The sequence below is a fragment of the Grammomys surdaster genome, unplaced genomic scaffold (assembly GCF_004785775.1).
Source record: "Grammomys surdaster isolate TR1022 unplaced genomic scaffold, NIH_TR_1.0 143, whole genome shotgun sequence".
Lineage (NCBI taxonomy): Eukaryota > Metazoa > Chordata > Mammalia > Rodentia > Muridae > Grammomys > Grammomys surdaster.
This window is the reverse complement of record NW_021604601.1, coordinates 2,838,522-2,856,155: the sequence shown is the minus strand read 5'-3', so window position 1 is coordinate 2,856,155 and position 17,634 is coordinate 2,838,522. Positions and strand designations below refer to the sequence as shown.

The window sequence follows — 17,634 nt, the reverse complement described above, 5'->3', positions numbered from 1 at the left end:
AAGGATTGGAGGACCCTGAGAGATTACACTTTCGTTTATTTGTTTACGTGATAAATACTATTGAGTACCTACAAGTGTTAAATAAGGGCATGGGACTGTGGGATCCTTGGTAAGGCACCCAGTCACTCCAGGTTTCATTTTTTTTTTCATCTGGAAAGAGGGGATGAGACTTTTCCCTAGTGGGTTCTGAAGAGGATTAAGAGTTGAGATATTTGCAATGCTTAAAGCAAGATCTAATACAGAGTAAATAACAAGTCGTATTATTCATCACAAGTGTATATATAAAATCGTCTAGTTTGTTCATTTCTTCCAGTATAACCACACCCCAGTGTTTTCTCTTTGAAATAAATGTTACTGTATCAGAAAGTACTTTTATTTCCCTTATGTTGGGTATGGTAGCATATAGTTTTACATAATATATAAAAAGTAAGGTTAACATATTATTTTTTGTAGTTATTATGAGTGTATGTGTGTTGATTTACCTGTGAATTTAATCTCAGGATGGTGAAAGTAACAGAATGCTTTTCTGTAAGGTATAATTCATGGGAGGTAGAGGCAAGACGATAAATAGTTCAAGGCTACCCTCCACTAAGTAGCAAGTTCAAGGCCAGCCTGGGCTACATGAGACTGTCTTAAAACAGTAAAAAAAGTGCTTTGTAACGTGATATATGTATAATCGTTATATGATGTGTGTAATGTGTATTACATAATATGATACTATGTGTATTGAAAACATTGCCATTTTAATATAGGTAATGCTCATTATAAAATAAATAATATATTTGAAAAATACATGTCATTATGATATGTAATAAAAAGTCATATCTTAAAAAAAAGAATGTTCTAATTTATATCCATCCCCCAACACTCTGTAGATAAAGAGGCTCTATTCCCCGAACAGCTAAGGAGGAGGCTCTCTTGCATCCTTCTGCCGCCAGAAAGCCTGAATTCAAGCTGGCAACCTTCCAACCAGGGGTTAGAACAATCACTTTGACACAATGTCAATCTTCCCAAGGGAACAAAGAAAGAAAGTAACCATGCATCATTTAAAGTCTGGGCTCTATTCTCAGGAACGTATGTGAGATTTTATAGCAACAGAGGTGACAGCTCACTGTAATGTAATCTTAAGGAACCGACAGTATTATGTTCCTCATGGTTATACTGCACTTATCTCATGCCACATAAAACAGCATTAAGAAGTCTGACTGGCAACCTGCTCACCCCTGAATAAGACCCAAGAATAAACAGAATAATGTTAAAAAATAAAACACCTGATTAAAATCCTCAAGGAGAATAACATTGACTACTGAAATGGGGAAAATAGTAAAACAAATGGAAACCTGATCAGAAAGAAGTCTGAGATGTTAGATATGAGACAGATAACCCTTTAAGATGTCAATGAAAGTGCTAGAAGACTCCAGTCCAGGAAGTCTTTGGGAAAGCTGGGTATGAGGTGAGGGGCATGGAAAACAAACTGAGGATGAGCTTCAAGGTTCGATCTAAAAGTTCATTTCTAGATAAGAAGAAAGCCAGAGATTCAGACGCTGAGGGAGAAATAAATAAAAACAATGGGTGAAAAATAGACAAAGAAAGGGGGCCACATTCATGCAGGTGCACATGCATGCCCATGTACGAGCACACACATGCACAGGCATGCATGCACATATGCACGTAAGGAGTTATGGCCTTAGTTTACTGTTGGCTTTGTAGTGAAGACCCTTGTTTAAATTGTGAGATTATAGCCTTCAAATATTGATTTAATAAAATACTGCTATATAATTTTACTGAAGGGATGAATAAAAAGAAATTATATAGATAGTAAGAGAACTATCATCTTTCCTAGAAAGTCAATAGATTGACAAAAACAATAAATACATATCTAGGAATATAACAGTAAATGAAAGAGGCATATATGCACACACACACACACACACACACACACACACACACACATATATATATATGCCTCTAGAGAGAGGGATGGGGAAAGACAAGCTTTTCTTTCTTGGCCTTATAACATGTGTAACATGGTCGTTTTTCAAAACTATGAGTGTGTGTCATATTCACCAAAAATACACCCTTAATACTTTAATAGGTGAAATTAAACATTTACATTTCTATAGGATGTTATCAAAACTGGGGGCTTTAAATACACAGCTCAGATTGATTTGTACCCTTAAACCAAATGATCATAAAATATCTTAGACACAGACATTTACACAGTCTTAAACACATATTTTCTTCCCCAGAGTTTACTGTTTCAAAACTCAGAAGAATCACCACTATCGCTTTGACATTAAATGATCTCCAAACATCTGACAGGCCTTCCAACTTCTCTGATTTCCCACAGGAACAAAGTATTTGGCGGAGGTAGGGGAAGCTAATAATTTCATAACCAATCAAAACCGTAATCTCTACATCAGATGCTTTGATCTAATCAGCAATATCTACTGTTCTCTCCTAATAAAGGTAATTTACGGGTATGTATTTTGCCTGCGTATATATCTATATACCATGTGCATGCCTAGTACCCACAGATGCCAACATAGGGTATTAGATTACCTGGAACTGGAGTTACAGATGATTGTGAATCGCTGTGTGGCTGCAAGAAAGCTAACCCAGGTCCTCTGGAAAAGCAGCCAGTGCTCTTAATCCCTGAGCCACCTCACCAGCCCTGATTTGAAGCATTTTTTAAAATGTATACCCATAAAGCCATAAGCTGTATTCTCCATCTATAATGACACTGCACCTCCTCACAATCTTCTCTGACATGAAGATTTTCTCTAAAACATAATCACACCCTGCGCCAATAACATCTTCCTGAACCAAACAGGCTTCGGCTTAGAATAATGAAGCTAGCACTGTGAGCAGCACAGGCGCGCACGGGTGGACGCTGGTCATTTCTACTCACTTGTTGTAGCTTAGCTTTCAAAACAGGCACATTGATCTGACAGAGACCCAATTCCAACACTGCACTCAGGTAGAATAATTTGCTTACCTCTGTTGGTTTATAGCAGTCTACGAGAGCTTCCTAGAATTAAATACACAGAAAGTCAGGATTTTTTAAAATTCATTATCTTAATGGTGAAATAAAAAGTCATTTCTTCTTAATTTAAATTATTTTATCTTAAAGTGTGTGTGTGTGTGTGTGTGTGTGTTATGTACACATGAATGCAGGATCCATGGAAGTCAGGGGAGGATGTTCGCTCTCCCATGGAACTGGGGTTATGGGCAGTTGTGAGCCACCAACGTGGGTGCTCAGAACTGAACTCTAGTTCCCTGGGAGAGCAGCAAGTGCTCTGAACTGCTGAGCCTTCTCCCCCGCCCCTTCATTCCATCTTTTAATCATTATTTTACAACAGTCTTTCAAGGATTACTACTGACTACCTACAGTCACATTTTATTTCATTGAACGTAGAAATCAATAGATACATATCTAGGAATATTATTCTAAATAAATTCTCTTTAGAGATCCAGTTGGTTAGCTAAGATATAAAAATGCCATTCATATGTAGCCATGTTTTGTTTTTTAGTATGGGTATACATACATACATACATACATACATACATACATACATATACACATATACATACGTATATGCACATGGATATACATATACAGATATATACACATACACATGCATACATATACAAACTGCATAGAGTTTTGAAAAACAAAGGACTTGCTTTTGTGTTATCAAAGCTTTGAAAATCAAATATAACCCTCACTAAATTATAAATGTCTCACTGATCAGAGCTTGCTTTAAAGGATGGTATTTTCCCTCTTTCTGCACATACATGTGCACACTCACACCCTTCCCTTTGGATTGCCTATCTGGCTCACGTTAAACTGGACATACTTAAAGCTGAGACCCTGCCTGTGTAAGATGGTGGCCACCATCCTGGACATGGAGAGGGGGCTCTGGCCATGATTCAGCCGTAGATGGTTTGATTTTCTTCTCACTCACATGGGAACCAAGCAGGACGGGGACTCAGAGGACAAATAAAAGTTCTTAACTGACTTTTTAAATGCCATTTTATTTTCTATAGAACTGATGTCTGCATTATCTTTTTGTAAAAAATAAAAAAAAAATATTGTTATAGGGCCAGGTGTGGTGGCACATGCCTTTAATTCCAGTTCTTAGGAGGCAGAAGTAGGCAGATCTTTGTGAGTTTGAGGCCAGCTTGGTTTACAAAGTGAGTTCCAGGATAGCCAAGGCTACACAAAGAAATCCTGTCTTGAAAAACAAAACAAAACATCAAAAAACTATTGTCTCTCAGTGAAATCTACACACAAGGAATAATCATTAGAACTGAGGCTTCTGGGCACTCTCGGGGCACTTGTAATTATGAACACATTAATCACATCAATGAGGTAAAATGTGCATTTTGATTGGCTCCAGCCATAATGTGCCACTGGGGATAGTCAACAACCACTAAGAGTAATTACAAGTGGACCTTAAGAACAATGGCATGTTACAGGTTAATTAGTTTTCAAAACTGCCCAGAAAAGACTGAGACATGACCTCCTATGGGAAAATCTGGGTTGTACTGCTGTCTACTAAGAAACATTAGCCACCTTGATCCCCACCATTCTGGCAAAATATAACCATGTGAGTACCTAATAAAATGTATTTTATTAAACACAATCACATTCCAAGCAATCTAATTCTAGAGATTACTGTCATAAATGGTTTAATCCACAGTTGCAGGACGAGAGCTCAGGGCTTGGATATTTCCAGGTCTAGGTTAGTCCCTCTCCTTATCACGTGCCTGTATGGCACAGCTGCCATCCCTGGTGATTGACCTTTCAAGATGGAACCGACTCTGCCTCCCAAGACAATAAGGATTGGGAGCACGGTCCCAGAAGTCCCTGGAAAACTTTTGTCAACAGCTGTTATCAGGCTTGCAGCAGACGCTAGCACCAATGCTTTCTCTACTGTTAAATGCCATTGTGCAAATCCTGGGAACTGCCAGTGCTCCCCCAAACAGCATCATTCGATGCCCTAGCTTTGGAGACCCAAGTGGACTCAAACATCCATGGTCAGGACATCTTAGATTTTGAAAGTTGTTTACCTGTAATTTCGAAGCTCTTTCCTCCTCGCTGTCGGCATCAAGGAGATCATCAATGTCAATTTCTACGTCTGGCATTTCTTCTTCCTGGGGGAGCAAATGTGAATGGAAGTTTTAGTGTAGGGAAAAACTAAGTACAGTGTGCTAACCCAATCGAGTTAAATACAAGACTCCATTATCCATCCAGAAGCGGGGCAATGGCGGATAAGAAGAGAAAAGCAAGCCTAGAGGACTGGAGTGAGGGAATGGAGAAGGAGGGTGAAGAAATGGGAGTAGAAATGAGGTATGGGAAGGAAGGGGAGAAAGAAAGAGGGACAAGAGGAAACAAAGGCACAGGAGCATGGCATTCTGTTCCTAACAGTTATCACACCTACGAGTAGATCATGGTAGATTGTTAGAGTTCAGAAAAAGTGGGAATTACAGTTTGTGATCCACATCTACTCTTCTCTCGGTGACCACACCAGTCTTTACTGTGGGCCACATCTCTCTTCACAGCCTCTGGTCTGTAGAAAACCTGATGTCACCACAGGGTTTGGGGTCAGAAGCATCACCTAATCACACTGACTCCTGGAAGATGTGTAATCTAAGGTCCAAGGGAGTTCTAAGAAAGATGCTCTTTCCACAAGAGAACCCCGTGTTCCCTCTGAACGAGTGCGGGCCGAGGAAGGGTAGAATCCTGGATGTTGCTGGTCTTGCTTGCTGCCATGGAAGAGTTTAGGACAATGATGACAGGAAGGGGAGGGTGGGAGAGGAGCTGGGAGACAGCCATAACAGGATAGTCTCTTCTAAAACCCAGTAGCAAGAGGACAAGAGGGTTGGGAAAAGGGGTGGGGCTGAGGAGTGTGGGCAGGGAGAGATGGGAGTGAACATAGTCGTGCTATGTTGTATGAAATTCTCTAAGAAATAATAAAAATATTTTCAAAGCAGTTTCTAGGTAAAACCACTAAGCCCCAGGTAAAAACACATTTAAGTAGACATCTGATATTATTTCATCCAATTTGGGTTAAGCAACCAAAGACATCCAGTCCAGAAATGGAGGTAAGACAGGTGCAAGACCTCACTGGTTTGGAAACGGAATATCCAGCACTCAGTAGCCCTCTGTTCTGCCACTTGAGTCTCTCCTTTATGTCTTCAAATATAAAAATAAACCAGGCTTCGAGAGAGGTCTGCAACTTTGTGCTTCATCCTGTCCCATGAGTTCAGCTGTCTGATTCAGCTCAGCCCCAGAGAGAGCGGAAGGGTATCAGCAGTAGCTAGAAGGAAAGCTTCATGTGGCCTTAGCTGCTCTATGTAAATTAACTACCTGGTCTTGAATCCCCTGTAAGGGGGCATGCTGACATTCTGAATCTCCTGCCGTTCTGAACATCTCCAACAATCTGATTTTGGATGTATTTGAAATCATGGCAGAAATGAATGCTGGCAGAGGAGAGTTGTTGCTATTGGGGGCCCCTAAACGGATTAGCAGTAGAGGTGTAGAGTTTGCCAGATTCTCTACAGTGAAAGGACCAATGTGATTTCAACCACCAGCAGTGAAACCCCACTGGCTTACAGAATAACATCCAGAGACCAGCACAGCACAGGGTGGAGTGGGAGACCGTGGGCTGGTGAATCATCCACAGGTTGGTCACTCTTTAGGCATCCTCAGTGCAAGAGGCCCTAATGATGAACCCCAGTACATGTGTTTCAGAAAGGGAAGCTGAAAATGAATTCAGCTCCATCCATAGTTCGGCATGGCAACTTTTCAATCAGTAGTACCTTGTGAGGCAAGATCACCTTTGCAGGTCTCAGCTAACTTTGCTCAAGAAAAGTCATGCAAAATAGACCTCAAGTTTTGATCTAATCTTCAGACAGCACAGCCTCCCACTCACCATGAACCCAGCCCTCCCTAGAACAGAGCTCTGGGTTCAGTATTTATCCTCTGAGGACACCAAGCATTGGTTTATGCTGTGGCTTTGTGAAGTCAAAGAACCTGGCACAGACTCTGCTCAAGTAATGGGAGCTGTGGAACGCTTAGAGTCTTCTGTTCTAGAAGGAGTCAAAGGCACAGTGAATAATGACTACCTCCTCAGAACAGTACAGAAGTGGGGATCCCTCTTCTCCCCCCCACAAAAAAAAAATCACAGGAAGAGCTTTGATACTGAGTCAAGCTTTATCAAACCAGCTTGGACTTGTGTGATGATCTTTCCCCCAGTCAGGAGGCACCTCAGCTGGGTATCCTCTCATTAGGAATGCACAAGGCCATTGGGTTCCCCAAACTAGAAAGGCCAACTAATATGGTCATCATGGGTGGTACTTAAATTCTTCACAATGAGAACCAGAGATGGATTAGTGTCTCATTCGCACCAACCACATTCCAAGGGCTTGAGCATATTCATACAGCAAGTGGCTTTTGCACTAGATCTAGAACATTTTGATATAACAAGAGGCCCTGATGGGCAGCACATCATGCAGCCACTAACTCTCTGGACCAGTCAGGAAGCAAAACCTCCATCTTAAAAAGCCTTAATCTAAAAGAGTTTAAGAGATACAGGGGAAATGCTGAATCTTAAGGCCACTCCCAGGTCACTCTTGAGACCCAAGGTCATGTGGCTGGGAAACTCTGAGCTCCTGTTGCAAGAGGCAACACTGATACAGGACTGATTGAGTAATGATCGCAGCCACCTCAGGTAGCCACAGAGTCTCCGCCTGACCAGCTGCTTCAGAGGCCTGGGCAGGCAAGTACTGCCTGTGTGCAGAACAGGGGCTTTCAAAGGCTGGTGGTTTTGCATGCATAGAGGTTCTCTTTAGCTCTGAACACTGGATGCTGATCCCAGAACAATGACAGATCCAATCATTTACCGGGCAGTGAAGGCTTCTATAGTCTACAGTGGCCTAACCAGAGTAGCTGCCTTTGGGTATTTACCTCACATTGAAAATGTGTCCCCAGGGCTCGAGAGATGGCTCAGCAGTTAAGAGCACTGACTGCTCTTCCAGAGGTCCTGAGTTCAATTCCCAGCAACCACATGGTGGCTCACAACCACCTTTAATGGGATCGAATGCCTTCTGGTTATCTGAAGACAGCTACAGTGTACTCATATAAATAAAATAAATAAATAAATAAATCTTAAAACAAAGAAAGAAAATGTGTCCCTATACAGTGGCTCTGGTATCATCAAAAAGTGAATCAGAGTGTCAAGAAGTACTCTTCAGAATGCTGAAGGATGTTAGCTCCCAGCATCTTTAGGCAAGCATTCTCCTGGTACTGAGACTATGACTCTTAGACAAAATCTCCAGTGGGATAGAAATGATTCTGAGAGATACTTGTGTTCTTCCTTCAGCTATCAAGATATTACTTTCTTTTTATTCAAATATGAAATTAGTGCATTTGACAGGTATTCAAGAGTGGAAGCTGAATCTGACCCCCAAAAGGAAAATATCAAAGGTTCTATTTGCTGCCTATAATAGGAATGGACCACAGAATTCTTAGGCTTCTATGAGCTCTCTGTGAAAACATTTATGCTTTATGCTTTCATTCTAATGACAACCCTCCAAACTTCTTGTAAACAAGCATATCTGTGGACCACTTATGACCAACCCATCATTCTGTGTCAACTGCATTTATGAATCACACCAAAAGGAATTACATTAGTTGCCATGGCTAATGACAAAGGCTGGAGGGCAGACTAAATATATATAAATTTTATAACAGGAAAGACTCATTCACACAGCGATGGTAGGTGATCTCACATGGATGCCATTGAGCCACAGCAATATGTACAGAATCCCTACAACTGAAAGAACTGTCAGCTGTCACAGTATGCTGAATGGTATGCATTTAAGATGGTTGTGTTTTATGTTTGGTTTGTAATTTCAGGTACTATTTTTGTATTGGAAGAACCATAAGCAATAGGAGTTTATACCTGCTTTTAAATGATACATGTAAATGCTATTATAATGTTCAATATTTCAATAAGCAACCAGCAAGAAATTATTCCCATAGAAAAATATCAGAACATTGGGAATGAAAAGCAGACCTCAGAGGCTTTCAAGAGGAAAATTGGTTGCACATATTGGGTTAGAGAACCAAGGTCAGCAGGCTTCCCAACAGAGACACTGAGTGTTTGAAGGCAGGAACAAGTCCTTCATCTGTTTTGTGTAGTTGGAGGATTTACAAAAGGAAGAGATTTGTTCAATTCACTATTCTGAAAGTCCAAGAGCATGACATCAATATGCTCATATGAGGGCCTCATGGTAGCATCACACAGAAGGACACATGTGAAAAGTTACAGGAGAGGCAGGAGGTAGGGAAGGGGTCAGGGTCACTCTTTAATGACAACCAACTCATTTTGAAACCAACCCATTCCTGTGAGACCCAACCCCTCACTCCATAATGATGACATTAACCTCTTCATGAGGGTAGTGTCCCCACCATCTAAGGACCTTTCCCCTATTAAAGATGCTCTCAGTTAAACACCACCACACTGGGGACAAAGCTTGTAGCACATGAACCTTCAAAGACAAACCATATCCAAAACAGAGCAAGCAGGCTCTCAAATCCCAAGGAAGGGTGTTTTCTAACTTTGATGCCTATCTCTTCCACAAAAGGTCTGTTAAGAACGACAAGAAGAACCACAGGCATCTTGATACATCGGGTCTTACATCTCAATATATTTACCTCCTATGTGGAAAGAAGCACTCTAGAAGAGCGAAGAAATCAACCGAGGAAGAAGACACATGGATTTAAAATTGACAAAGCTCAGAGGGGACAAAATAAAGGCATGACTGAGGAGGGACAAGCAGGCAGGGGCTTGAAGAGCCACAGCTGGACCAGAGGTGTGTCTGGGAGCCTAACTACCAAGATGTGGAGGCAGTGCCCAACACACATACACATACACACAATACACACATACACACATACACACATACACACACATATATACACACATATACACAGATATAAAAACATACACACATATGCACATACATACACATATATATACACATACACAGAAATATACACATACATACACACATAGGCACATGCATACATACATACACATATACATACTCATATATACATGTATCTCTCACGCATCATGGCCTCCTAGTGGAGCCTATAATGTTGACAATGTCCTCAGTGTGGACATTAAACAACAGGAATAAATAGAAGACCTTGTTTCAGTCTGATGGTACACTATATAGTATTTCCCTAGCATACACTTGCTTTAAAAAGTAAATGAACAGAAACCTCAAAGTTGAGCAGCCAATCTCACCCACTACTTCTTTAAAAACATCACAACAGCCAAACATGATGACACATGCCTGTAACCCCAGTGTTCAGGAGGTAGAGCAGGAAGATCAGGAGTTCAAGGTTACCCTGGGCTAGATGGTGAATCAGAGGCTGTCCTTAGCTACATGAACAACACACACACACACACACACACACACACACACACACACACACACTGCTGACCACAAATGACTTTATGTTAAAGGGATGCTTTATATTCTATTCATAGGAATTATTGTTCCCATCTCTCAAGACAGCAAGGCTTAGCCCACCCTTGTCACACACCCTGTAGCGTATGTTCTTTTCCGAGGAACTCAACACATAGACAAGTGACAACTGCTACAGATGGGAGAGGGCCACCATACGTGCTGTCCCAACCCCCAAACATTCTGTCTCCCTCGCTTCCTGCTCATGAAAACACTGACCAAGAGTTGTGTGATTTTACAAACACCTTGGGATGTGTTTGGTTTCTTGACAGCTCACGGGCTCCATTTAGCACTTTCAGTTTTATTAACAAATGGCTTGTGGCACTTCCGCATGTCATAGCAGACCAAATCTCACTGCTATCTCAACATCGTAACAGCATACATCAGACAGTGCCTGCCAGACAGGAAGATAGACATTCCTGGTGATGCTAGAGTATCCTAGAATAGCGGTTCTCAACTTGTAGGTCATGACCCCTTTGGGAGTTGACTGACGTTTACACAAAGATCACATATCCGTTATCCTACATACAAGATATTTACATTATGATTTATAAGTGTAGCAAAATTACAGTTATAAAGTAGCAAAAAAATTAATTTTATGACTGGAGGGTAGAAGGGGGTGTCACTACAACATGAGGAACCGAATTAAAGGGTCACAGCATTAGGAAAGTTGAGAACCACTCTCCTAGAAGAAGATACAACTACATCAGGATCTCAGAGCTCCAGGTAGCAGGAGAAGGGAGTTCCCAGTGGAGCTAGGGTCAGTGAGGAGAGGATCACCTGCAGACAATTGCAGGCCCCTAGAAAGCATCTGGCATGTGCCAGAAGCAGGAATAGCCACAGGAGGGTCTGAGCCGAAGGATGATGTGACCTGGTTTACCTTTGAAAGGTTTCACCCCTGCTGCTTGCTGAAGAATGGGCTTTTGGGGGAGGGAGACCATTTAAACAGTCTCAGAAATAACTGCTAAAAGACGAGACAGGCTCAGAGCAGAGCAGTCACATGATATGTATTCTGCTCTTACAACTAGGCTTGTATGTGGGTCATGACTGACCCAAACGTCACAGCCAGCTGAGGTGTTCCTGTGTCCCTCTGCCAGTGGCTGAAGTGGGTGAAGGCAGAAGCCTTTAGTGAAGATGAAGATTAACTGCATACTGACCAAACAGAGCAGGCGGCTGTGAGACTGCCCCACAGATCAAGGCATGAGAGAGGGCGCTGGGACACCTGGTCTCAGAAGTTACCGGGGCTATTAAACAGGAGCAACAAGCAACCAGGCTGAGAAGGACTAGATTGTAACCCATTGGCCATGTCACTATTTCTTACCTACCCACCATGTAGGTACTTCTCCTTCCTCAGAGCTAAACAGTTTCGCTGCACCCCAGGAACTCCAAACCCCACCCTCAAAACCCTCCCTACCTATAGAATTCATCTTAGGAATATACCTGAAGAACTCTCCATGCTCTTCAAACGTAGATAGATAGAAAATTTAAAAGATGCAGAAGGTTGGAGAGACTGCTCAGCTGTTAAAATACTTGCCTTGAGCACATGAAGACGTGAGTTCAAGCCCCAGGACCCACGTTTAGAAGAAAAAAAAGCCACATGCTTATAATCCTCAGAGAGCACAGAAGAGAGACAGGTAGATGCCTGGGCTTTGCCTGTCAGTCTAACCTATTTAGAAAATTCCAATCCAATGATAGGCACTGTCGCCATAGTCACAAAAATTCTAGTGCCATAGTTCTGAACCCTCCTAACGCTGGGACCCTTTAATATACTTCATGTTGTGCTGACCGACAACCATAAAATTATTTTCATTGCTACTTCACAACTGCAATTTTGCTACTATCATGAATTGTAATGCAAATATGCAGGATATCTGATATGTGACTTCTGTGACAGGGTCATTCGACTCCCAAAGGGGATGTTCTGGATGGGAGACAGCTGAGGTATGATAGCTGAGGATGTCCTGTGTTCTTCACACATACATACATGTGCACTCGAAAACACAATTGCTCGAACACACACACACACACACACACACACACACACACACACACACAATGCCGAATCAGGCAGAAGCAATGGATACATCCATCTTTGGTCTCAATGTCTCTTGATGTCCTTTCCTTATGGAATAAGAGGAAGTCAGAGAGCTTGGGTGACATAGCTCAGAACAGAATTAAAGAACCCCAACCTGACTTTCCTGCATCTGCAATGGCTACCCTGCTGCTCAGCCATGAGACTGTGGGTCAGAGCCAGGCCATGGCATGGTGACCTGCCCAGAGCAGGGAGTATGGAAAGATGAGCCTCTGTAGTCTGTGGGTGCTGGGGCAAGGTGGCTCTATCTCCCCATATTTCCTACCCTTGTCACAGGGTTATCATCTGATTCTCAGGCTGGATGAAGAATGGCCGTGACCAAGCCCAGGCATGTAGTGCAAGCCCACATGGCAAAGAGACCAGAGAGGGCACTAAGTTATCGTCATATAGAATCAGTCTTTTCCTCTTTTAAACACTAATACATCCTCAATGTAAATGTCTCTTCCAGGAAAGTTTTATTGCTGATGTCTGAAAAAAACCCACAAATGAAAGCCTTAACAGATTATCAATTTGCTTAAAACCATGAGGATTAAAAGGGGGGAAAGGAAAAGATAAGCAAAAAATCCTAAGGTATGGTGCTAAGGAAAGATGCGATAAGCCGGCCAAAGCCTGTGCTGTTCAGAATGAGACTTCCACTCGGGGTTGAAAGAAGTCAGAGTCACAGCTGACAGACAGCATCCTGGCTAAAAACTCAAAACAGAGAAGTGTCCAAATGAAAGCCAGAGGCCAAGCCAAGACCTAGAGAGACTGGAGTAAGGCACTGTGAACACAGTCTGGAGGGAGCAGCTGAGCCATGACACTGTCTTCCACAGTGCCCAGTCTGCATGGCAGTTGAGACCCTGGGGAGGGGCAGAGAGAGCAACTCAGACTCTGTACTAGCAAGCCTATAGAACTGCTTTCCATGAACTTGTTGGAACGTTTCTTTGCTTCCCTCACAACACATAGGAGGGGACAGGATCTCGAGTTGAGTACCAGGGACACACCAGGGTCAGCAGGGCCGCCGTTGGGCAAATCCCAGTCTTAGAGGGGCCAGTCATAAAACAAGCCAGGCACTACCAGAGCTTGTCTGTGAAATGAGCAGATCAAAAGGTAAGCTCCTTTGTAAATCATTAGCATACGGGTTGGGGATTTAGCTCAGTGTTAGAGCACCTGCCTAACAAGCACAAGGCCTTGGGTTCCATCTTCAGGCCCAAGCAAAGCAAAATTCATTCATTCATTCATTCATTCATTCATTCAATTCATTCATTCAATTCAATTCATTCATTCATTCATTCATTCATTCTTTGGGCAGCGATGGCGCACAACATTCATCCCAGCACTTGGGATCTTTGAGTCTGAGGCCAGCCTGGTCAACAGAGCAAGTTCCAGATGCCCAGGGCTACACAATGAAAGCCTGCATCAAAAGACCAACCAAACACATGAAAGTCTTAAAGAATAAACTCACTAACACACAGGCCAGACTTCTGGTCTCTTCCCCATTCAACGTCCCACTCATTACTGTCCCTTAAAGCAAGCGCCACCTAAGCTTCCACTAGGCCTCTACACATGCTCAGTAAGTAGGTGGTTTGCTATGGTCATTATCTTACAACCTCACCATACTATGGAAGCTGGTTAACATCACATCTCTCTAATGTACTTGATGCATGTTTACCAGTTTCCACTAGTTAGCCAGTCAGGAACCTGTAAGTCTTCCATGCTTCTCATGGTCTCAGAGGCACAACCAGCCTCAAAGGACAAGTAGTTCCCAGGGCGAGTAGTCTCATGTCCATCTTGCCTAAGGTTTCCACACCCAAACAATGTGACACCTCTCCAGACACGGTCTCAACATTTGTGCCTCTTGAGACATGGCATGAGAGGGAAAGAATGTTTCTCCTCTGGGGGGTTTCAGAGACCATAAAGGCATTAAGGGAAAACAGGAAGACACTTTCGATAGTGTAAGCCCATAGCCTAGGAGTCCTCTGAGTCACAGTGTAGAGGAGATGTGGCCAAGCCACCCAGAACTACCAGGCCTCCAGGGAGCTCCATGAAGAGTCAGGATGACAACAATGTTGAGATATTTATGAATCTATAGCTCTTGTAGGATACAAATGGACAGACCTGAGATATCAGTGAACATACTGGTGGAGAAATGTCTTGGAGCCACTGAGCATCTTTGGAGAACATGTGAACCTCATCTGGAAAGCTGGGTCTTACCTGTGACAAACATGGCAGAGATGGTGGCTTTGTAAATTGCTGTCTTCCAGGCTGTCAGAGTAGAGGCCATGTCTGTTTCTGAGAGCAGTGTCCAGAGGGGTTCATAAACTACGGGGCCAGACATACAGTGTGTCTCTACTACCTGGTCCTGGACAGGCAGACTTTGTCTGCAGACCTGCTGAGCACAGGGTTCAATAAAGATTGCAAGGAGGAGGAGAAGGCAACTGTCCCTAGAGACAAGTCATGAAGGCCCTGACACGGTGAGTGCTAGCTATTACACCTGCTGGTGGCTGGGAGTTAAAACCAAGCCCAGGTAAGACTGCTTGTCTTGGAAATAAATATATATACTACAAATATATACACATATATGTATGTATGTCAATATATATGTAAATATTTGACTACCCAGTGGTAAATTATTTTTGATTTTCTATAAAAGTACTCCGTCAAGTGGTTTCAACTATGTTGCTGAAAAGAAATAAATCCAAGGTAATTTTAAAGTTTACCTAGAGAATTCAGGGAGAAGGCGCAAAGGAAAACTAAGTGAGAAGAAACTCAGGTGTGATGATCTGTACATGCTTGGCCCAGAGAGTGGCACTATTAGAAAGTGTGGCCCTGTTGGAGTAGGTGTGTCACTCTGGGCGTGGGCTATAAGAACCTCATCCTAGCTGTCTAGAAGTCAGTATTCTGCTAGCAGCCTTCAGATGAAGATGTAGAACTCTCAGCTCTTCCTACACCATGGCTGCCTAGATGCGACCATGTTCCTACCTTGATGATAATGGACTGAACCTCTGAACCTATAAGCCAGCCTCAATTAAATGTTGTCCTTATAAAACTTGCTTTGGTCATGGTGTTCACAGCAGTAAAACCCTAACTAAGACACCAGGTCTAAGATAAAGTATTGAAAATGAGTCAAAGTCCCGCTTCCCTTGTTCATTCCAAACTTGGAAAGCCCCTTTCCAGAGCACATTTGTCTCAGTCTATTTGTGCTGCTGTAAAAAACAAACAAACAAACACCACAGAAGGACTCCTTTCCAAAGAACAGGATTTTGTTCTCCTGATTCAGGAAGCCTGTAACTCCAAGGTGAAGAAGCCGGCAGGTTTTGTGTCTGGTGAGGGTCCCATCTCTATCACTTTCATGACAGTGCCTTGTTACCTTGCCCCCACCCCCCACAAGGAAAGGATGTTTGTATCCTTGCCTCACATAGTGATGAGCGGAAGCAAAAGTGGGCTGAACGTTTTACTACCAAATGAGGCCCATTCCTAACAGAGCTGCATCACAGCCAAACCTTCTGGCTACGATCCACTTCCTAATACTCTCACACTGGCCACTGGGCTGCAGCATGTGACTTTTGGAGGAACTTTTCCAAACTGTATCAGGGCTTGGCCGAAAACAACAGAAGAGTAGTTGTCAAGTCGGGACTCAAGAGTACCCACTCAGAGTCCCCCACCATGATCTCATAAAAATGGTAGATTCCTGGAGACTGCTATCAACACCAACCAGAACAGTGTCTGGAGGCCACAGGAGGAAGAGCCACTTTTTTTTTTTTTTACTATAACTTTATAGACTATAAACTATCTGCTGACTGCACACTGTGGCTCCGGCACCACTTTAGCTACTGAGTTTCAGAGCTCTGCAACAGATAAGAGCCACATCTACAGAGTGGGGCAGCGGGCAAGAGGAGTTTAAACAAGTAATGTCGAGAGAAGCAGATGGTTGTCATGCGAGATGCTCTCTCGCTTGGCACACAGGCAACACTAAGCAGCATGAGGGTCGCTATCAGCATGTATCACTCTGTCACTGGTAGTCTTGGTGTTTTCAGAGACCCTCTGAGAGCAGGCGGCTCTCCTGCGGCCGCTTTAGTACACCTCGGACCCTGTTGGTGCCTGCATTTAGAAAGAATTAAGGAAATCATCTTCTATTGCTTTTATAAGTACACACGTGGGTCTTCACCCCAGGATAATGGGACATCAGTGACCAGTTGGGGAGAGACTATTCTGGGGTGGGGGTGGGGTGTACCGCTCAGCCATTCACACTTGCCTTGGTGGATGCTGCCCCTCCTCTGAGGGGAACTGCTGGTACCCACAGAGCTAAAGCACAAGCACACAGAGCCAGGCATCCATGTTCCCCTCCTCCGTGGAGCAGGCAGGGGACAGGTGAAACAGCAGATTGCCTCCACACTGGAAACAGGACCACCTTTTTCTCCAATCTACTCCAATAACATGGATGCCTACCCCAGGCATCCTGTGACAGTCTGGAAACCAGTTTTGCCACTCTGTGAAGCAGCCTGTCAGCTTTAGGCCATCTGTTTCCTCCTCCCTAACCTCAAAGACCCCCAGGCAAGCACTGAACAATCCAGACACTTATTGCCAATCCATGCAAGACGAGTGGCCTCAGAGCTTGGATCTGGAGTCATCTTCCACAAGTTGGGGATAAGAGTCCCATGGAGGTAAGATGGGCCCAGATTAACTTTCTAGACAAAAAAATAGTCAGGTTGCTCACGTGTGGTCGGCCTGGAGCACACAAAATCTAACTTTAGGACAGCTGAAACTTTGGCTCATTTGTTACCCAACCGTTTCTTCCCGTCCCCCATAAGGAATCATACTGAGGAGGAGACTCAGTGGGAGAGCATTTGTCTAGCATGTGACATACCTTGGGTTCAATCCTGAGAGAGTGTGAGAGCAAGAGAGAGAGGGAGTGTGAGTGTGAGAGAGCAAAAGGAGCTTCATCCTCTATTTCATATCTGGTCACGTATAGCCAACCATCCTTCGTTAGTCTTCCTTTGTGAATGAATGTCCCT

The 17,634-nt window shown here is 43.2% G+C and overlaps 1 protein-coding gene across 1 annotated transcript in view; it reads right to left on the bottom strand.

Moving 5' to 3' along the window:
* Ppp1r14c (protein phosphatase 1 regulatory inhibitor subunit 14C) overlaps positions 1–17,634 on the bottom strand; it is a 92,504-nt gene that overhangs the window by 31,378 nt on the left and 43,492 nt on the right. Inside the window, exons 2-3 of the mRNA XM_028764388.1 lie at positions 5,077–5,160; positions 2,999–3,031 (exon numbers count right to left, since the gene is read on the bottom strand). Coding sequence (XP_028620221.1) covers positions 2,999–3,031; positions 5,077–5,160 — 117 coding nt within the window. The remainder of the gene's footprint in view (positions 1–2,998; positions 3,032–5,076; positions 5,161–17,634) is intronic.